The sequence below is a fragment of the Mauremys mutica genome, chromosome 20 (genome assembly GCF_020497125.1).
Source record: "Mauremys mutica isolate MM-2020 ecotype Southern chromosome 20, ASM2049712v1, whole genome shotgun sequence".
NCBI lineage: Eukaryota > Metazoa > Chordata > Testudines > Geoemydidae > Mauremys > Mauremys mutica.
The window spans coordinates 1,348,824-1,370,417 of NC_059091.1; the positions used below are offsets into that span (position 1 = coordinate 1,348,824).

The 21,594-nt window shown below is 46.2% G+C and overlaps 1 protein-coding gene across 2 annotated transcripts in view; it reads left to right on the forward strand.

The window, feature by feature from the left end:
• The window catches only part of DIP2B (disco interacting protein 2 homolog B), a 123,194-nt gene that overhangs the window by 83,212 nt on the left and 18,388 nt on the right, over positions 1 to 21,594 (forward strand). For both annotated transcript variants that reach the window (XM_044994780.1, XM_044994781.1), the window contains exons 11-26: positions 771 to 894; positions 1,674 to 1,783; positions 3,572 to 3,674; positions 5,038 to 5,102; positions 5,454 to 5,547; positions 6,077 to 6,196; positions 8,257 to 8,371; positions 9,481 to 9,620; positions 10,302 to 10,438; positions 11,159 to 11,239; positions 11,957 to 12,084; positions 13,488 to 13,602; positions 15,137 to 15,338; positions 16,272 to 16,381; positions 16,525 to 16,605; positions 17,634 to 17,757. In XM_044994780.1, coding sequence (XP_044850715.1) covers positions 771 to 894; positions 1,674 to 1,783; positions 3,572 to 3,674; positions 5,038 to 5,102; positions 5,454 to 5,547; positions 6,077 to 6,196; positions 8,257 to 8,371; positions 9,481 to 9,620; positions 10,302 to 10,438; positions 11,159 to 11,239; positions 11,957 to 12,084; positions 13,488 to 13,602; positions 15,137 to 15,338; positions 16,272 to 16,381; positions 16,525 to 16,605; positions 17,634 to 17,757 — 1,849 coding nt within the window. The remainder of the gene's footprint in view (positions 1 to 770; positions 895 to 1,673; positions 1,784 to 3,571; positions 3,675 to 5,037; positions 5,103 to 5,453; positions 5,548 to 6,076; positions 6,197 to 8,256; positions 8,372 to 9,480; positions 9,621 to 10,301; positions 10,439 to 11,158; positions 11,240 to 11,956; positions 12,085 to 13,487; positions 13,603 to 15,136; positions 15,339 to 16,271; positions 16,382 to 16,524; positions 16,606 to 17,633; positions 17,758 to 21,594) is intronic.

Sequence of the window (21,594 nt, forward strand, 5' to 3'; positions counted from 1 at the left end):
CAGTGCTTTTATCTTTGTGCAGTAGGGTTAGTCAGTTACAGGGGGACAGAGAGGGCATGTTTATTATTTTGATGTATTATTTCCATTTTCATTTTTTGGTTCTTGTTTGAAGATTTAGTGCTTTTCGTAGTGAAAATAAACCATGTGAGTGCAATGGCTATACACTGACATCCATCTGAGTAGGCCAGTCTCACCATTGAAATCATCTGCCTTTCGCCTCTGGCCGTTTATGGTTATGCCAGTGCAACATCTGTTTTTTTTCCTTGAGAACCAACAGCTTTTCCCACAGTCTTCCCACTTCCCTGGACCTCAGAATTAAGTGAATGGAACAGACTTGCTAGGTAGAACGTTAAGTAATCTTCCATATTTTTACAATAGGTTCTCATTTTCTGTGGACTTCTATTTGCTCACAGAAATACATGTCACAGCTGCTCAACCTGCCCTAGGGAACAAATTCTGTCAGCATGAGAGTCCCCATTACACCCAGCATGCCTTCATGATGCATATATTGTTTTCTAGAGCATGTTAATATATGACTGTTGCCATATAATCACTGCCAGACTGTGGTTGTCATTTGAGTTTCAAACCATTGCCAGATGTGCATGGGACAAATCAGATGAAACAGAATGTTTGTTTTTTCCCAATGTGGTCCATAATGTTACCATCCAGTTACCAGAGCATTACTGTGCCTTGATTTTTGGTAAGGGTGAAGTTGGCTTCATACTCTCCCATCATCTGGAACTCATAGTGGTTATTTTCTTTTCCTTCAGGATGCTGGTGGTCAGCAGATCGGCTTCCTCTTGGGGAGCTGTGGCATCACTTTGGCTCTCACCACTGAGGTTTGTCTAAAGGGGCTGCCAAAAACCCAGAATGGGGAGATTGTGCAGTTTAAAGGTTAGTTCGGTCACACTTTTGTTTTGACCCGTTCGTCCCAGGGCTGAACTCTAAAACTAACCATTAGAAGTCAAACGCCATGTGCTGTTTTGCTGTCCTTCTGGTTGAGTGAGCAAGATTTGCATCGGGGTCGTCGCCTTGTTTGGAACTATGAATCACATGCACCACTGAGGCACAAACTTGTGCATGTCTCTGACAGAGCCAGTGTATTGCAGTGGAGATTAGGATGAGGCCACTTTAGAAATCAACATTCTCCTAGAACCAGTTCAGCAGTGTTTGGAGAGATAAAAATCACAGTCACTTTAATGCGACACCAGAGCTGTATTTATAACCACTGCAGGGTCAATTTGTGAGTGGACGAAGGAGCCCACCACCCCTTGCAAGCCCTAGATGCACTAGTTCATGGGAAGAGGGATGAGTTGTCTAGCTAGTGATCTGCCTTGGGTTGATTTGTATGTTTGCATCTGATAATCTAAACCAAACATAGGCGCTCCCCTTGTCAAGTGACATCAAATTGTGAGCGCAAGTTACACAGCACATAATTTTTTATCAAGTGATCCCTGTGGTTCTGTCAGCAGTCAGCCCAATCAAGTCCAAATCACCTTTGGTTTTAAAGCTATGCATTTCCCTCAAATGAATTTGCATTTTGCTTAATTAACTTTGCTGCTGGGAAAACAAGCCGTAAGTGAAATGGGCAAATGATCATTTGTATATTTCGGATGAATATAGATTCTTTCAACAGATACAGGTCTTAAGGTTGCCTTTGATTTCGGCTCTAGGTTGGCCCAGACTCAAATGGGTTGTGACAGACTCAAAGTATCTCTCCAAGTCACCAAAGGACTGGCAGCCCAACATCTCAACTGCAGGAACTGAGCCAGCATATATTGAGGTGGGTAGTGAATGAAGGTCAGAAATGAGCTTCTTTGGATTTAATTTAATGCACAGAAGCCATCAAAATGGTAGCACTTTCACATGAGCTGTGCCAAACTTACCAATTTCTTGCCAAAACAACACACTTTCATCATGTTGATGCTTGTTTTAATCATATACCAGTTTGTGGCTTTGTTTTCTGTTCAAAATGCAGAGGAAGACACAATCTCTGCTCCAAAGACAAGTGAAACAATTCAGATACAGTGTGCGGGATAACCAGAGAGGGGCTTAATCTGAAAGCATTGTAAGGTTGCTCACAGGAGTACATCAACACATCTTAGCTAAGGCTTAATGCTGGCAGACTTGGTACAGTCCAGCCTTTAGCTCAGGGTGCTCCCCAGTGCTCATCTTTTCATTCGGTCTGTTTAATTCTGTTAGTACTTGGTAACTCTCAGATTTCTGCCTTTGTTTCACATGGTGACACTTTGGATTGTTCACTTCTCACGACGTGGTCTGTCTGTGCATCCCAGTAATACTAACTGGGAACTACTGCATCCTAAATAATATCAGTGTTTGGGTGACACTTACCCTATAAACTGCTTTTTCAGTTTGCCTTTTGTATTGCCAGGGCATGGGCTCAGAAGTTACAATAATGCATTAAGCATGAGCAACTTTAAACAAGTGTCTTCATCTTCTTTCTCTTTGGACTTACCTGTACATGTTTAAGGATTGGGACCAGGCCATCTCCATGTCTAAACATGCCTGCCTTTACTTTCCATGGGATAGTCTTTCTCTCCTCCAGTGAATCCTGCTGATGCACCTACACAGTTCTTTTTTAAATGTGACCTCATTCATTAAGGAGAAAACTTGCTCTGATTAATAAGGGCTTAGCCATGCTGCAGCCTCCTTTATGTGCAGGGTCCAGAGTAACCAGTTTGATCCCAACTATACGTATAAAATGATGCGGTTTAAATTAGCTGTTACCACTCAAGAAAGAGATATTGGAGTTGTCATGGATAGTTCTCTGAAAACATCCCCTCAATGTGCAGTGGCAGTCAAAAAAGTGAACAGAAAGTTGGGAATCATTAAGAAAGGGATAGATAATAAGACAAAAAATATCATGTTGCCCATATATAAATCCATGGTACGCCCACACCTTTAATACTGCATGCAGATGTGGTCATCCCATCTCAAAAAAGATGTATTGGAATTGGAACAGGTTCAGAAAAGGGCAACAAAAATGATTAGGGGTATGGAACGGCTTCCATATGAGGAGAGGTTAATAAGACTGGGACTTTACAGCTTGGAAAAGAGACGACTGGGGTGGATATGATAGAGGTCTAAAAAATCTTGACTGGTGTGGAGAAAGTAAATAAGGAAGTGTTATGAGAAGGAGTAAATAACATAAGAACTAGGGGCCACCAAATGAAATTAATAGGCAGCAGGTTTAAAACAAAAAAGTATTTTTTCACAAATGCACAGTCAACCTGTGGAACTCCTTGCCAGAGGATGTTGTGAAGGCCAAGACTATAACAGAGTTCAAAATGAACTAGATAAATTCGTGGAGGATAGGTCCATCAATGGCTATTAGCCAGGATGGGCAGAGATGGTGTCCCTAGCCTCTGTTTGCCAGAAGCTGGGAATGGGAGACAGGGGATGGATCACTGGATGATTACCTGTTCTGTTCATTCCGTCTGAGGCACCTGGCATTGGCCGTTGTCGGAAAACAGGATACTGAGCTAGATGGATCTTTGGTCTGACCCTGTATGGCTATTCTTATGTTCTTACTATGTTTGGTGCTTTCCAGTACAAGACCAGTAAGGAAGGCAGTGTGATGGGGGTAACAGTGTCTCGGATTGCCATGCTGTCTCATTGTCAGGCTCTGTCTCAGGCTTGCAACTACTCTGAAGGTGAGTAGTGTCACGGGGTGGATATGTGCAAGAAGGGGTGAAAGCTCAGCTCGCTGTAAGATCATTCTTTCCAGTGCTTAGTTAGTTTGTTTAAACTTTTAAAATCCATCTATCTCAGAGATTAAAAATCGTAACTTAAACGTAGCCAAAGGTCAACCCATAATTATCTCCACGTCAGCCCATGCCCTGCCCAACAGGCTTAACAAAGAGGGACAAAAGGTGGGCTTTGCAATGTGCATGAAGGTTTACAAATCCATGACTTGGTGAACTGGGGGATGGAAGGGGCAGAATTGCACAAGCTCCAAACTTCAAAGAACATCCTGCCACCAGCTCCCTTTCACTTACATTGAAGGAGCTCCTGCTAGATTGCCTTTGCTCATCTCGATACTGGCAATGCACACACACCATGGCCTCTCAGATAATCAGGTCCTAAACCAGTTTGGGCCTTATGAGTTAAACCCAGGTATGGAGAACAGAAATTACCAGTCATGATGCACAAAGTTCTTTCTGTAGGAAGTGTTTTGGTCTACTCTACCTACAAAATCAGTCCTTTATATACCCAGTATCTCAGAGCTTCTTTAATGAGCTGTATGTCATCATTTCTGTTTGACATGCAACTGTATTTCTCTTGGGAGCCATTGCATTCATTTCCACTGTTGCTGAGGGTCAGTCTACCAAGGCATTTGAACGATGGCTCTGTAACCTCTTTCCACTCAACACCTCATGTATAAGGAGACTAGGACACTCTGATATTACAGTGATTAATTTGATATAAAAGTCCAGAGATGCCAGACGTTATATTCTTGCAGCTGTCTGTAAGGTGTTCCTTCCCTTAAATGCATATTTTATTTTAAGTAGGTCTGCTCTGTGTCTATCACCCTTTTTATTGTGCTCTGTGTATGCACCTGAGTGTGCCTGTTTTGTATTATCCATAACAAGGAGCTTGGAATCTATTTAATAATGCATAAGAGAGCAAACGGACTAGGCTACACGCTTGCTGTTTGCATAATGCTGCCAGTATGTGCTGCCATGGAGAGGTGTTTGCATGCTGTCTAAGTACTGTATGAAGTGCTTAAGAAATAATTGGCACTTTGAGTTTGCCAAACTTAAGGGAAACAGTGATCTTTAAATGTTTGTAAAGAAAATGCCAAGGTGAAAAAACAAGGGTTGTGTCCTCCTCCGCTTCAAAGTTCCTGTCATCTGCCTGAAGGGAGCCACTTAGCCTGCTGGTTTGGGAGCCTGTCTCAGGGAGCTAACTTGACTTTGCATTAGGAAAGGGGCAAGTTCCAGTATAAGTAATACAGCCGCATCTACCCAGTTATCTGCCAAATTTCTTATTGATATCACAACTTTCCTTTTCCAGGTGAAACCATAGTGAATGTTCTGGATTTCAAGAAGGATGCAGGGCTCTGGCATGGCATGTTAACGGTGAGCTGGTGCTTCAGGGAGAAAACTAGCAGGATGGTTGTTCTGGGTATTTTATAGTCCTTCCTGATTATAATGTGAAATAGTGTTTGAGGAGGAGAGTTGGGCCCAATCAGCTCTCAGATCCAGCTTTATGCACTCCCGTTAGAGTCAGTGCAGATCTGCTGGCAGGAGCAATAATGTCTTCTGCCTAGTCATCATACTCTCTGTTCATTCAAATGATGCTTTGAAATATTAACTGCAGGAAGTGCACAAGCTCTACCAGGCACTGGGGAGGGGAAAGGGGACTCCCATCTCTGGTTTATATTGAATATGTTTTGTTGGCCCTTTCCCACAAGTCTCTCTGCTTTCCAGAATGTAATGAACAAGCTGCACACCCTCAGCGTGCCCTACTCCGTGATGAAAACCTGCCCACTCTCCTGGGTGCAGAGAGTTCATACCCACAAAGGTAACACTGGCATTCCTTAAGATTCTAGCATGTGGCTTTCCAGACGAACATTTGTGGGGCAACACAAACAGCATTTCTGTTTAAAGCTCGGAAGCCTGCCTGATTGCTAGTCAGAAACCTACCAAGTGGGCCAAAACCCTGGATTCTCTTCAATGTGTGCACAGGGCAGGCTACAGAGAGGTTGATGGGGAATCCATAGGTTTGTATGCTGCAAGATGGTGCTAGTAGGCCAGGGGCCACTAATCCCAAGCCCTAGCTGAAACAAAAGGATGGCCACAGTCACTCTGCCTAGTATGTAGTAGTTTTGACCTGGCAGTGTGGGTGCCTTATCTATCGTATGAGAGGAGGATTCCATCCCTGCAGCCTCTTTTACTTAGCCTTCAAATGGACAACAGGATTTGGGTCCTTGAACTGAAGATACTTGTCCTAATAGGAGGCTCCTGGTGTTAGGCCCCTGCAGTTTCACTGAAAGATGCATTCAGCGAATGGTTTTATTTGTACTAATTTCATTTGCTCCCTTCGTTTGCAGCGAAGGTGGCTTTAGTGAAGTGTCGAGACCTGCACTGGGCCATGATGGCTCATCGGGACCAAAGAGATGTCAGCCTGAGTTCTCTGCGGATGCTGATTGTAACTGACGGTGCTAATCCCTGTGAGTATTCCCGCACACGGCTGCCATGAGAGAGGTTCCTCTGATTATGCTTTCAGTCACTTCTGTGCATGCGCGGTGGGTGAACCCCTGATTTGAAGAGGCAAGCCCGCCGGCCCTGCCCCTTCTGCCTAAGGCCCCACCCCTCCCCCCCCACATGCCGGAGCCCCAAAAACCCCCTCCCACACTGTAAAAGGAGAAGACCTGACATGGGGCCCCCGCAATCGGAGGAGCCCCAGCCTGCCTGCCCCAGCCACATTGTGCCGAGCCACCGGCCTGAGTGCCGGGCCAAGCTGCCAGCCTCCCTGAGCACTGGGCCGGTGAGCCACCAGCTCTCCCCACCCGCCAGAGTCGAGCCAAGCCACCAGCCTCTCCCAGTGCCAGGCAGGACTGAGTCTGCTGCCCCCCGCCCAAGCTGCTGGCAAGGAGGAGGAGGGACGTGGCAAGCAGCGGGGACGGGGGCGGTGTGGAGTGGAGGAGGCGGTGGGGGTCTCAGGGAAGGGCTGGGGCCACCGCAGCCCAGGTGTCCGGCAGCGCCAGGGAAGGGAAGGCCTTTCCTGGCCTATTTTACCCAGCACCCTTGCTTTCGTGTACTGACTTCTATCAGGAGTAAACTGAGGCAGCTGTCTGACAATCCAAAAAGGCCTCAGTGCCCCAAGCACAAGGGTAAAGGATTTCAGGTTCCACACCCAACCCAGAGTCCCCCTGCCAGTTCTAGGCTTGTACAGTCACATTTTCCTATTTTAAAATGCTTCTCTCCAAGACCCACACAAACAAAGGAAACTACCTGATGCTACAGAGCAAACAGTGCAATTCGTTATGCCAAGAGCCATCAAAATCTTACCAACTGTCTCTCAAATACACAAACAGTAACTATAGATGAAAGGTGTCCAGACAGAAGGATGATTTGTATTAAGTTGTCAGTGTCCCTTCAAGTGTGAATCTTAAGGATGGTATTGCAAGAGGTGATAGGAACAGAGGACTTGGCCAGACAGTGGGGGCAGCTGGATGCTCTGGTATGTAATATAGAGAGTTCTGGCAGGAAAAGATTAAAAGGTTAGTGCAGTGATTTGTCTAGCAGGCAAGAGAACAGGAATAGGCACAGTAGCTGGCAATGTAGGTGGGGTATGGGGTGTGAGTGGTTCTAAATTGCACACAGGGGATGTGTGTTTTTAAGATGGCATTGAAAGAAGTGAGCAACAGATCTTCATGGCATACTGGTGATTATGGGGCTTAATGAATGTCTGTCCAGATGGCACTGACTGGAGGAGTGAGATTTGAATACAATTAGGGCTGTTTTAGATTTGTGCGGTGGAAGGAAATGGAGCCAGTGGATGTGCGTTAGTATGGGGGAGATGGGGAAGATGTTTGTCATGTCATTGTTCCCTGAGTATCTCTATATGTACAAACTCTGGAACAGACTGGGAGGAAGATTGTTCGGGCCTTAGCCAACCAGGCATTAGTATGAAGTGTCTTTCTGATTTGGTTAGTTCTGTACCAAAACTGATCCCCTTGCAGTAGGGATAGGTCATAAACACATTAGCTTTCAAAAAAACAAACCTGGAAGTTGTTTAAAAGAATGTGGATGGAAAGTTGCCATCTTTTTTTTACCCGTGCAGCAGTTGAACCGCTTAAATCAGTCTCCATTCTGAGGCTTTCCCCAGTAGTAGTATTTGTTGTCTTGTACATAATCTTTTGTACAATACTTCCCCCCAAAATTTTTTGGGGACGTCCAGGATTACAGAAATACAGTACAACATTATAATGAAATAAAGTGGCTGCTCTCAGAAAGAGGTACTGGAGTTGTTATAGGTGACTGAAGTCTACTTAGGCCTTTTAAAAATTCTACTCTAATGACTTAGAACCCCAAGTTCCATTAACTTTCAGTGACTCACTTAGACTCCTTAGTGCCTAAGTTTTGAAAAATGTGCCCTTAGTTAGAAATGAGATTGCAATTCACAAGATCCCTAAATAAAAATGTGCTATTTATTTCCAGGTCATTTCTAAGCATAATTCTTTTTTTCAATTTCAAAAACTGTTTAAAATGTTGTCTTATCTTTCAGGGTCTGTTTCCTCATGCGATGCTTTCCTGAGTTTGTTTCAGAGCCACGGGCTTAAACCTGAGGCAATCTGTCCATGTGCCACATCTCCAGAAGCAATGACTGTAGCAATACGGAGGTACTGCGATGCATTGCATCCTGCTAACCTATGTCCATATTTAAAGGGACATGTTAAAAATGTTTAAATAATTTCCTTTCCTGTGTTGCAAGTAATTCCTGAGACTATTGAAACTGAGATAAATTTGAACTTTTTACTGTTTGTTTACTCTGTTTGCATTTTCAGCTGAAGGCAGGAAATAAGGAATAGTCTGTTTCCATTTTGTTGGCAGTTTTTTAGTTTCACTTTTAGGCCCTTGCAGTGCTTGAGCTGGAGGAATGTTTGAGTTTTTTGTTTTTTAAACTGTTTCCACTGGAATAAAAAAAGACAAATCATGGAAATGTTTCTATTGGTCCTAGCTTTTATTTTATTCAGCCTAAATATTTGGGTCATATAAGACCTGCCAGTGTCCCTTTAAATATTAGCAGAGCGTGTTTCCATGTGTTGTGAATTGTGCTATATTAGGCGATCCCAGCTAATGTTTGTTCACGTGCATCCAGTGGTTGTTATTGACTTCAGTGGGGCTTCTTGCATGTTGATGGTGATGCACGAACTCTAGCGCTTGGTTGAATCAGGCCCTTGAAGAATTCTCTCTCAAAGCTATGAGTCTTTGTTCTTGTTTGTCTAGCAGTTAAAAGCCAGTAGCAGAGTGGCGCCTGGGAGAAGCAGGCATTTATTTTGTCACTTTTGCCATCAGTAGCTAGTGTGGGGCTGTGCTTCTCTGCGATAGTATAGCTGTCATTCTCATGCTCTGTTCCTGTCCGTTGCCCCTCCCTGCAGTAAACAAAGCAATAATCAGCCAACCCAGGAGCTGGCACCTACAATAGATTACCCTGATGGCCAGATGGAAGAGCTACTCCACAGGGCTTTTGGCTGGTTTTCCCAATGCTTGCACTGGCCCAGTACTAAGCTTTTCCAACTCACTTATGAGCATGGCTCTCCCAGCTGGTATCTCTTACTCTCCCCCAAATTAATTCAGTTGTGAAATGGGATTTCATTACATGTCGCAAAATGATACATATAAGAACCCAGAAAAGCATCCTTATGTTACTGTGAGGATGTGTTCCGTGTCAAGGCCTAATGATGTCATGTGTACTGATGTTTTAGCATGTCCGTTTGTTTCCTTCAAGGCCTGGTGTCCCTGGGGCACCCTTGCCTGGAAGAGCGATCCTGTCCATGAGTGGGCTAAGTTATGGTGTTATTCGTGTGAACACTGAAGATAAAAACTCTGCTCTCACGGTACAGGATGTTGGCCATGTGATGCCAGGAGGTGAGTGCACAGGACCTTATATTTCCATAAACACCCTTTGGCAGATGGCAGGGGCTGAGAGTGAACCTCTGGGGCTGAGACTTTCAAACCATCTAATGGGTTCTGGACATGCAATGCTCATTTAAAACAAACAGCAACTGGGCATTGAGATCCCTGAGACAGCTCTGAAAATCTCAGCCTTGGTTTCTGTTGTTGCCTCTGCTGATGATTTGTGAGTTGCTGGGGCAGCTGCTTAGCTTTTCCTCACTTCATCTTACCTGTCTGTGAAATGGACAGAATACTTCGCTCCTTCGCAGGGGGTTGGAGGGTCTAGTGTTTGTAAAGAATTGTAAGATCCTTGCGTGGAAGTCTTGTCTCAGTGGAAGTCCTGATCTTTAGTAAGTTATTGCCAGAGGCCCAGGCAAATTCAGTAGCATATTCTTTTATGTTATGCTCTGTGGCAATGCAAAATTTGCAGCTGATCCACGTGGCCCACAGGTTGGTAGTGAAGCCTTTAATTTAAAGTACCCTGATGAAATGTCCATGCATATTCAGCTGCAGGATTCACAATATTTTCCTGCTTGCCACTACTTAATAAAAAGTTAATCATTCTTCATGCTTAAATGTGTCAGGTGGTTTAAAAAAAAAAAGGCCCCTGAGTACTGCTTGTTAAGTTGTGTAATGGTGTGTGCTTTGCTCTAGGAATGATGTGCATTGTGAAACCCGATGGATCTCCTCAGCTCTGTAAAACAGATGAGATTGGTGAAATCTGTGTTAGCTCCAGAACAGGAGGGATGATGTATTATGGGCTGACTGGGGTGACAAAGAACACGTTTGAGGTCTGTATCATATGGTAGATTTTTGCCTTCTCTTGTGTCGCTGGCTTTCACCTTCCGCCTTCAGTGCGGAATTGATTTTCTTGCAGAGCCTTTTGATTTCTATAACAACTAATAAAGTGTTACTATTTGGGCTTTATATATGGGGAAAAATAAATTTATTAGTCTCTAAGGTGCCACAAGTACTCCTGTTCTTTTTGCGGATATAGACTAACACCGCTGCTACTCTGAAACCTAGAAGGCTTGTTACAATTAGGAATTGCCTGCACTCCTTTTTTTGCTATGATTTCCCACCCTGCAGCAACAATGACAACAGTGAAAGCTTCTAGTGCAGATAAATTTACTAGTTTCCTGCAAGAATGGGAGCATCAGACATCCAGTGTTTGCTCTACTCCAGTTCATGGTATCAGATAGCTTGCATATAGAGTGAGAGAGAAATCGGTGTTTTATCTAGGCTTCTGGCAGCATAGTGATTTGTCTATCTCAGTTAATGTCAGAGGTAGGATTCGGTAAGTGAAGTTCATTCCAAGGGGACACTGTGCTATAGCTGGTAATTTGAGACTTTACAGAGGAAAACCCAGTAACTAGAGAGGATTTATTTTTCAAAATTCACTTGCATCTAGTGTGACTCCTGCTGCAGCACACTGATGAGGAAGGGTGTGGGGGGGTGTATATCCCAGGACGAGAGAATCAACTCCTTCAGTAGCCTGTCTTCTGTTTCAGGTTATCCCTGTCAACTCGGCTGGTTCTCCAGTGGGCGACGTGCCATTCGTCCGCTCAGGCTTGCTGGGGTTTGTTGGACCTGTACGTCATATAACTTTGGTGCTTGGATTGATGGTTTTATCTTGATGTTAAAAGTAATGGCTTCAAATGCCTAAAAGAAAAGCAGTTAGTGACCAAAACAAACTGTTAATTTAAGGTGAATGTTGGGGCGGGTTACTGAGATTGCTTGCCCCAGTAGTAACTTGTTTTTCCAATACCTTACCCTCACACAACCTTACTATAGGAGTTATGTGCCAAACCACTGAGCTTTACTGAGCAGTAGCAGGCAAAGTTCTTTCAAGTTTTTCACAATCCCATAGTTGTATCACTCAGCTTCGTGGCTCTGATTTTGGCCACGCCCACACTATTCAAGAGGGCATTTCAAAATAAACTGTAAATACCTGTGACATGATCATCTGTTTATAAAAAAAAATTAAATTTTGAAATATGTTGTCGTCTTGCAAGATAGAAATCAGCCCATAGTTCTTCATAAGCTAAAACAGACAAAATTTGAAGTTTCCCAATTCTAGCACAAAAGTGCTATAATGTTTGGGCTCTATAATTGATTCACACTTGTGCAGTTTTAGAATAATGTAGGTGATTTTATCCAAATTCTCTCTCATAGAATCCAATCTAAAAAGAAAGTGCTGTTAAATCTATTTTTAACAAATGTGTTTGATCTAACAGTGCACAAAAGCAATCACTAAAGATGCATGAACCAGCAAAAGCATCTGAGCATCTGTGTCCTTTACCTTTCAGGGTAGCTTGGTGTTTGTGGTTGGAAAAATTGATGGCTTGCTGACAGTTAGTGGGCGCAGACACAATGCTGATGACATCGTTGCAACCGGATTAGCAGTTGAATCAATAAAGACAGTCTACAGAGGAAGGTTAGTGGTAATGAAACCCAGCTCTTTTTTCAAGCTTTGTCTGTGTCTCGTAATAAAACATGACAGGGTGGTCATGTTGTGTGCTGCCTGGTTACTGCCTGGTTACTTTTTTGACCTCAGTCATAGAAAATGTTTCCTTCACTGTTCAGTCTCCATAGCAGTGGCAACATTGGATCAGGCCTGGGGTCTGTCTAATCCAGTATCCTTTCTCTGACAATGTTCAGCACCAGCTACTTCGGAGGGACGGGCAAGAAACCCTGCAGTGGGGAGTTCTGGGATAACAGCCTCTAGTGAATGTTTCCTCCAGAGCTCCAATAGTTAGTGGTTGGCTCATGGCCTGCAACAGTTGGTTTGTATCTCCTACCCAGAGATCTTGGATTTTATTTAATATTTGCTGTGGATAGTTTTCAAAAGGATGTCACATCCCAGTGACGGCCAGTAGGAGTTAGGCTGCTCGTTCACTTAGGTGCTTTGAAAAATTGTACCCTTCTCTATCCTGGCATGTTTAACATTTAGCAGAGGCTGGAATGGGAACTTAGACTCATAGACTTTAAGGTCAGAAGGGATCATTATGATCATCTAGTCTGACCTCCTGCACAAAGCAGGCCACAGAACCTTACCCATCCACTTCTATAACAAACCCCTAACCTATGTCTGAGTTATTGAAGTCTTCAAATTGTGGTTTGAAGACCTCAAGCTGCAGAGAATCTTCCAGCAAGTGACCCATGCTGCAGAGGAAGGTGAAAAATCTCCAGGGTCTCTGCCAATCTGCCCTGGAGGAAAATTCCTTCCCGACCCCAAATATGGCGATCAGTTAAACCCTGAGCATGTGGGCAAGACTCACCCGCCAGCACCCAGGAAAGAATTCTCTGCAGTAACTCAGATCCCATCCCATCTAACATCCCATCACAGACCACTGGGCATACTTACCTGCTGATAATCAAAGATCAATTGCCAGAATTAGGCTATCCCATCATACCATCCCTTCCATAAACTTATCAAGCTTAGTCTTGAAGCCAGATATGCCTTTTGCCCCCACTGCTTCCCTTGGGAGGCTGTTCCAGAACTTCACTCCTCTAATGGTTAGAAACCTTTGTCTAATTTCAAATCTAAACTTCCTAGCCAACATGATGGGTGGAGCAGGAGAATAGAGTTCTGGTGTGCATGTAGGAAGCTTCTCTATGGAGTAGGAGTACTTGCTTCCCTGGCCAATATGACCTTTACCTTCCCAGTTTGCTGCTGTTTCAACTTCACTGTCTCCTCTCTCCCCTGCCCCTGGAGCTTTTGAAGGTGTTCCCTAGCTAGTGCATAGTGACAGTCTCTTTCCTTGGATCTCCAGGACTTCAGTGTTCCCAGGGAAGTGGCATGGTAATTCCTACCGATCCGCATTCTCTTTCCCCCAGGATTGCTGTGTTTTCAGTCTCTGTGTTCTACGATGAGAGGATTGTGGTGGTGGCAGAGCAGCGGCCAGATGCTTCTGAAGAGGACAGTTTTCAGTGGATGAGCCGAGTGCTGCAGGTAAGAGCCCAGCTGTCTGGGTGAGAGATTTGGGCTTGTGTGTGCACACCTCCTCCCTTCCCCCACCCCCTTTCAGCATGTGGACAACTCAGATGATATTAGTGTGCCTCAGACGGATGCCACTTTCTGGTCATCATCACAATTCCTCTTGGCAGCAAGATGGCAAGTTGTGCATTGGCTGTCCTGACCATGTGTCTTAGAGGTCCTGGAAAGGCAGCAGAGGCTCAAACTAATACAACCCTTAATGAGGTAGATCAGCATTACCCTTGTTACACAGGCAAGGCACAGAAAAGTGAAACTGCCTTCTCAGTGCCCCAAAGGAGAACCCGGATTAGAACTCAAGGGTCTCTGGCTCCTAGCCCCATAGATCATGCTGGCGCTCTAAGAACAATTCTTCTTTAAAGATGCACTTGTTATCAGCGGAGAAGCAATTGCAGCGGTAAGGTGTTGGGAACCATTTGAGAACTGAAAATAGGTAAAACATCCAAAACAGTTGGGTTTTAAGAAAATGGTGTGTGCAGGATGAGTGGCAAATCCTGGTTTTGGAGTTTTTGCTTGTGCGAGAGAGTAATTTTTGAGAACCTTACAGGTTAGCTATATTCACCAATGGGAGAACATACACTGATCTGAGTAATATGTTAAAATGTGTGAATACTGGTGAGAGGCAGAGGCTGATGGTTAATTCCAGGGCTGAAGAGTCTGCAAAATAAACCCTAAACTCACTAGAAACAGATGAGTCACCAGCTTTCGACAGATTGAGACTTGAGTCATTCGTGACCAAAAGTTGGTGCCGTGGTTCGGATGGATTGTAAAGGAGGGGACATTAACAGGCTCTTACTCATTTCCTAGCATTCCACTGTGCCCATGTTTATAGTCTGGCTAGGGTAGTGTGCTCTTCCTGCCTTGTTGGTTTTGGTACCTGGGACCAGGGAAGGCAACCAGATATTAGCCTGTTGCCTGCTTCATTCTGCCACTCTCTCCATGGGCTGTTTACACTACAGCTATAGGACTTATGTCCAGGTAATGTATTCAAGGTGTGTTGCTGAAGGCAGAGGGCAGTGACTCATTCCAGGTAGCCAGGAGATAAAGCTCTGAGGGGCAGCAAGAAGACTTCTTTCAAACATCCAATTTTCAGGTACTTGGTAACTCAGGCAAGCAGGCCCACACTGCTGCTCTGAAAGCTGTGCACTGCCTTTTCCTGGCATTTGCTTATGGCCCATAAGTGAGTGACGTATTATGTTCTGATTTGTTTTTTACAAACAAGATGTTATTTGTATGTATTACAGTGCCACAAGTATTCTTCATTCTTTTTGCTGATACAAACTAACACGGCTACCACTCTGAAAGTAGATCCTAGGATTCCCAGACATGGCCCAGGACCCCTTTGTGCCAAACACTGTACAAATACAGAACAAAGTGATGGTCACTGCAGCCAATGAGCTTACAAATGCAGGAAAAGCTCCTGGAATTTGTCAGGACACCTAATAATACTAGTTTCTGCCCAGTTGAGCAACTTCTTCTCTTCTATCTCTAGGCAATTGACAGCATTCACCAAGTGGGCGTGTATTGTCTTGCTCTGGTACCAGCCAACTCTTTGCCAAAAACTCCTCTCGGAGGGATCCATATCTCTCAAACCAAACAGCACTTTTTGGAGGGCTCGCTCCACCCGTGTAACATCCTCATGTGCCCGCACACATGTGTGACCAACTTGCCAAAACCCAGGCAGAAACAACCAGGTAATGCAGAGTGTTTCTCACCTGGGGAATGCTGACAAGTTCTTGAATGCAAGGGGTAGACTCTGAGCCTTTTTGCCTCAGGCCTAGAAAATTAGGCTAATGGCTTCACTCGTGTTCTCCTTGCTAAGATGTGTTCTAGCTGCTGGGGATTGCAGTGAGACTGTGACCCTACCAGGCCTGCCATTGGTGCATCAGTGTGTCAGGAACTCATTTCAAACCCCATCCTAGGTAAGGCTCGCTGCCCTGATGAGCAGGAGACCTCTGAAGCAGAGACTGGTAGCCCGGCAAGAAATTTCTTCTGCACTTCCAGGGTTCTCTTCAACAACCCTTGTGGCAGCCATGCTTCAAGAGGAGCCTGGTCTTGGGGAGCAGCCTTCCACTCTGCTCACTCATCCTCATTCCACTTGACTGCTCTACAGGAGGCTAAGGCTAGCATCACCTCCTTGTAGCTCAGGTTATATGCTGTAATTCTGAGCTGTTTGATGCAGCACTTAGCCTGTCTCACAGGGTCCCTTAAAGCAAGGTAGCCTATGCCCTTTCATTTTAACCCCAGTTGTGCAGCCCTATGATAGTCTAACATGCATGTGACTCACTAGGATGTTTCCAGTTTCTGCATTCCTCTTTCCCCCAGCAGTTTGACTCTGTAATGAGATCACTTGGCATCTCCCCGTGGGGGAAACCTGTGGGGTGGCGGTAGTTTTGTTAGCTCCAGTTCTCAGGTGGGAGAAAATGAGTCTGTCCCAGGGTGAAGTGATTTGCCCAAGGTCATGCATTGAGTCACTGGCAGAGCTGGGAGCTCTGACATCTTCTCCCTGCTTTAACCATTAGCCTGCACGGCTGCCCTGCAGACTGTAAAATATAAAATGGTTCTTTCCAGTGTGTCTGTACGTTTCCATCCTTTACCAAGTCTATGCGGTTGCTCTTTGCCAACAGGTGTTGGCCCTGCCTCTGTGATGGTGGGGAACCTGGTTGCTGGGAAGCGCATTGCTCAGGCTGCTGGGAGGGACCTTGGACAAATAGAAGACAACGATTTAGTTAGAAAGGTAAATCCCTACAGCCAGATGCTTATTGTGGCCAGCATGTGGGAAAGCATTTCACCCCCCAGTTGAATAAAACATGGAGCGGTGATGTGAAATTGTCATCTCGGAGCACTTGTGCTGGCACTCACTACTGTCTCTCATTGCAGCACCAGTTCCTGACGGAGGTGTTACAATGGAGAGCTCAAGCAACCCCTGATCACACGCTCTTCCTTCTTCTAAATGCCAAGGTACAGATTAGTATGTTTTTTTGGTTGGGCTCAGATGATCGTGCGGTGCTGGTTTGGCAGAGGCTATGAGCTTGCCACAGTCTAGGGCTGTGTTGGGTCTCAGGTGAGGGGGTGCATCTTGGTCATCAGGATGAAAGTGTCGTCATGGCCACTGTAACTATAGAGGTGACATGTGACACTGATGTGGAAAGTTTTCATTAGCTTCACAGCATCATCTCTTTATGTTGTTTAGCATCATAAATTTGCCACCACTCAATGACCAGAGTCAAGGTGCTGCTGCTCCTATGTTTTAAAGAACTTTTTTCAGAGGATCATTCAGGAGCCAAGCTAAATTCTTGGTCTCTTCTTCTCCCTGCTTCCTCCTCCCTGCATAGGGAGAAAGGCAGAAATCTCTCCCTTTTCTGCCCCTATATAAGTACAGTAGGGATTAGAGTCTGCTGCCTGAAGTGGGACTAGAAGCTCTACATTCAGAATGATGTTTCTATAAACTTTCCTGGCTCATGCTCCTTCACGTAATTGTGTGTGTGTGTCCGTGTCCGTGTCCGTCCCCTACAAGGTGAAGTGTATAAACCTTAACATGCAGCCTAAGGCTTGGGTTTATTTAAAATTTAACTCTTCAAAACTGGAAGCCTTTTTCACTTGAAGATGTTAGAAGATACTGCTCATTCTTTAACAATTGCTTCACTTTGTTTTAAAACTACCTGGAGTCTGCAGGTCCCATCAGCCCTTGCACCACCTTAGAAGTTCAGTTTGAGTGTGTTTTGTGTTTTGTATAGCACAGTAAGTGCAGGAGAACCTGCTGAATCAAATCCCTGATAAGTGACATTTCCTAGGAGTAGGGTCAGTTCAATGCATTTCAGTGACATTAAACACTGGATAAATGGCCCATCAGGCACCCACAACCTATTCATGGTAGCTAATGGCTATGGATTGACTCAGACTGTATAAACTTTCATCTGTGCTGCCCTTTGTGCAGCTGACTTGTGCTGTCCCAGCTCTCATTCACTACCCTTCTCTCTCCTTTCAAGGGAACTCCTGTGTGCACAGCCACCTGCCTCCAGCTGCACAAGAGAGCAGAGAGAATTGCATCAGTTCTGTATGACAAGGGACATCTGAATGCAGGAGACAACGTGGTGCTGCTCTATCCTCCTGGTAAGGTCATGTTGGTGCTGGCCAGAATCCGCACTGGGAAAATGCACAACAACCTATTAATCCAACTTTCAAAACTTGTAAGACTGAAACTGTTGAGCAGCATTCACACTGGGATTGTTGAGTAACTGATCTGGTTTTAACATCAAGTAGTTATGTTTCCTAGGGACTGGGTGTGTTAGGGGTCTCAGCATCAGGCTTGGCATCCCTAGGCTGTATTGAATCCTGGAAAGGCTGGCTCAGTTTGACTTCACTCCGACAGATGCACTGAGTTCTGTGTATCTTACTGTGTCTTGGCCTTTCAGATGAAATCTTAGAAGTTCAAGTCTTCTGCCTGTGGATGTCAAAGATCCCATTGATACTCTCTCTAAGTTTTATTTGAAAATACTATTGTGGCCACATTGGATCTAATGGAGAAAGGGGTATGTCTCTACTCCAAGGGGGACTTCTGGGTCTTGTCTGTTCCGTGTGGACATTAGGGTATTGAGACCTCACTCCTGTGGGAATGTTCTGCATGCCATTTGGTGGCTACTCTCCACCCCAGAGGTGTCTGCCTTTCAGTCATGGTATAGAAATGTCTTATTTACTGTGACTTAGCTGCCAGGATGGCTTTCTGTAGAGTTGTTCTTATTTGAGTGATTGCTCATATCGATTTAAATTAGGTGTGTGTGCGCCGTGTGCACAGTTGTTGGAAAGTTTTTCCCCTAGCAGCACCCATGGAGTGGTGCCTTCGTAGCGCTCAATATATGACCCTGCAGACCCGGTGCCTCCTCAGTTCCTTCTTATCGCCAGTGACGGTCGTTGGAACTGCAGTGACTTGCTTAGCAAGCTCTCCTCGTTTTCCCGACCTTTCAGGTTAGTTTAGTTCACAGTTATTCCTAGCCTCGTTAAGTTTAGTTTTAATGTTTTCGGTTACCGCAGATAGCTGTTGGGAGTAGGGGTGTCTTCCCCTTCACCTGAACCGCATTCCCTGTTGGGACTTGGGGTATGCCTAAGTCCCAAGGGTTCAAACCCTACAAGTCCTGCAATAAGCCCATGCCAGTGGGTGACCCTCACGAGGCTTGCTTAAAGTGTCTGGGGGAAGCACACCAAGTGGACAAGTGCAGGCTTTGTAAGGAGTTTCGCCCCAGAACAAAAAAGGAGCAAGAATTTTGCCTCAAGCAGCTCCTTATGGAGGCGGCACTTAGATCGCAACCTACACCAGCACGGCAAGACCCGGCACCGAGCTCATCAATGCGCAGTGCCCCAGCGGCAGTGGTAGAAGCGGCACCGCAGAAGGATTCTGGGAGAGACCCACGGCACCGCCGTTACCTGGCACCGAAACCGTCAAGATTGACCCAGTCCCAGTCCCATTCTCCGACGCAGAAGCAGCACCAGAAGCAGGGGAAGACTGGATCTCCAACTTAGAGACCAACCCCTTTAGAGCTGGCCAATGGGGCGCATCCCAGAGAGGAGCACCCAGGGCGGAAGACTTTGGAGCCCGCACCATCGACTTTGGCCCCGCAAGGGGGACTGTCATAAGAACATAAGAAAGGCCGTACCGGGTCAGACCAAAGGTCCATCTAGCCCAGTATCTGTCTACCGACAGTGGCCAATGCCAGGTGCCCCAGAGGGAGTGAATCTAACAGGCAATGATCAAGTGACCTCTCTCCTGCCATCCATCTCCATCCTCTGACGAACAGAGGCTAGGGACACCATTCTTACCCATCCTGGCTAATAGCCATTTATGGACTTAGCCACCATGAATTTATCCAGTCCCCTTTTAAACATTGTTATAGTCCTAGCCTTCACAACCTCCTCAGGTAAGGAGTTCCACAAGTTGACTGTGTGCTGCGTGAAGAAGAACTTCCTTTTATTTGTTTTAAACCTGCTGCCTATTAATTTCATTTGGTGACCCCTAGTTCTTGTATTATGTATCTGTCGAGTCTGGTGCCATTGGACTCTCCGAGCCAGGTCATTCAGGAGGTGGAACTGCCACCCACCCTGAGCACCTTTTGAGTATTGAGACCTGTCAATACTCAATCACCATGACAGTGCCACAGTCCCTGGTCCTTCGAGCCAAGCCTCCGGTACGGTACCGCAACGTGAGGCACCGTCTTGAGGCAAACTGGCGAAGCTCCATCCCTCAGCACCACCAGTGGAGTCGTGGCACTGCTCCCTATCACAATGCCTATCCCTGTCACACTGCAGGTCCCACTCTCGGCACCAGTCAGCATTACAGCACAGATCCTGATTGCGGCACTGTTCCAGATCACAATGCCACTCCCCTGCCTTGCAGTGCTGCTCTCCAGTCCAGCTCCACTCGGCACCACCCTGGCCATCACAGTCCCCATCTTCAGACTCAGAGACAGGGTCTACATACTCAGAGCGGGGCCAGCACCAGTCAGGCCTGACGTGGGGGCAGGGTCATGGCCTGCACAGTGGCCATTTTGGACCCTATGGGCGTACCACCAGGCCCAGGGCATCCAATCCAAAGGTTCCCATTCAGCAACCTCTGAACCGCGGGTGCCAGAGGCATCAGCCAGTCGCCCCACCCCTAGGGGTGCAGAGGAGGTACCGGTCACACTACCTCCCCTGGAACCAACCTCAGCTCCTGAGCCTGATCCAGGTGTGATTGGCTCCAACACAGAAGCGAAACAGGAAGCCCCTGGAGACCAAGAGGATCAGGAGGACCCTGTTCCCCCACTAGCCTCCTCGTCATCCTCCCCAGAGGAGGCAGTTGCAGACACCTCCATTTCTGGATTGCCCCTCATAGACAGGCGTGCCCACCAGGACCTCCTTCACAGGGTGGCGCAAAATATGAGCTTGTAGGCCAAGGAGGTGGTGGAGTCGAAGGACCTGGAGGTCAACTTCCTGACCCCGGAAGGCCCGCTAGGGGTGGCTCTACCCCTCATCAAGATCATACAGGCCAATGCTAAGACCATACCCCGGCCTCCATCCCTCTCACCGTGAAGGGTGTGGAGAGGAAGTATTTTGTCTCATCTAAGGGGTACGTATACCTCTTCACACACCCGCAGCCTGGCTCATTGGTGGTGGCTGCAATAAATGAAAAGGAGCAGCAGGGACAACAAGCCCCAGCGTCTTAAGTCCAAGGACACCAAGCGCCTAGATTTATTTGGGAGCAAAGTGTATTCCACGGGGGGGTTGCAACTCAGGATTGCTAACAAGCAGGCAATTCTGAGTAGATACAGCTTCGACTCCTGGGACTCGATGCTCAAGTTTAAGGAGCTGGTGCTAACAGAGTCCAGGCAGGAGTTTGGAGCGATAGGGGAGGAGGGCAAAGCAGTGGCACGGACGTCTTTACAGGCCTCACTGGATGCTGTGGACACAGTGGCATGCACCTTGTTCTCTGGCATTGCCATGAGGCGTAGCTCATGGCTGCAGGCCTTGGGATTCCAGCCCAAGGTTCAACAGACCATGCAGGACCTGCCTTTTGATGGGGCAGGTCTGTTTACAGAGCAGACTGACTCTAGGCTGCATAGCCTAAAGGACTCCACGGCTACCATGAAATCCTTGGGTATGCACACCTTGGCAACCCAATGTAAACATTTCAAGCCTCAGCAGCAGCACTCCTATCCTCCTTGGCCAAGGCAGGACTTTTATAGGGGCAGGAATGGCAAGACAAAAGCCTTCAAATCCCCTGCCTGTGCAGGCCCAGGGCCCGATTAAACCATGGATGGGTTCCAAGCAGGCCTTTTGAAGGTGCACCTGAGGACAGCGCACCAGCCTCGCTTCTGGATCCTTCCCCATCTTTCTTGAATCGTCTGTCCCACTTCTGCCATGCTTGGTCCCAAATAACTTCGGACTGTTGGGTTCTCTGTATGGTAGAAGTGGGATATT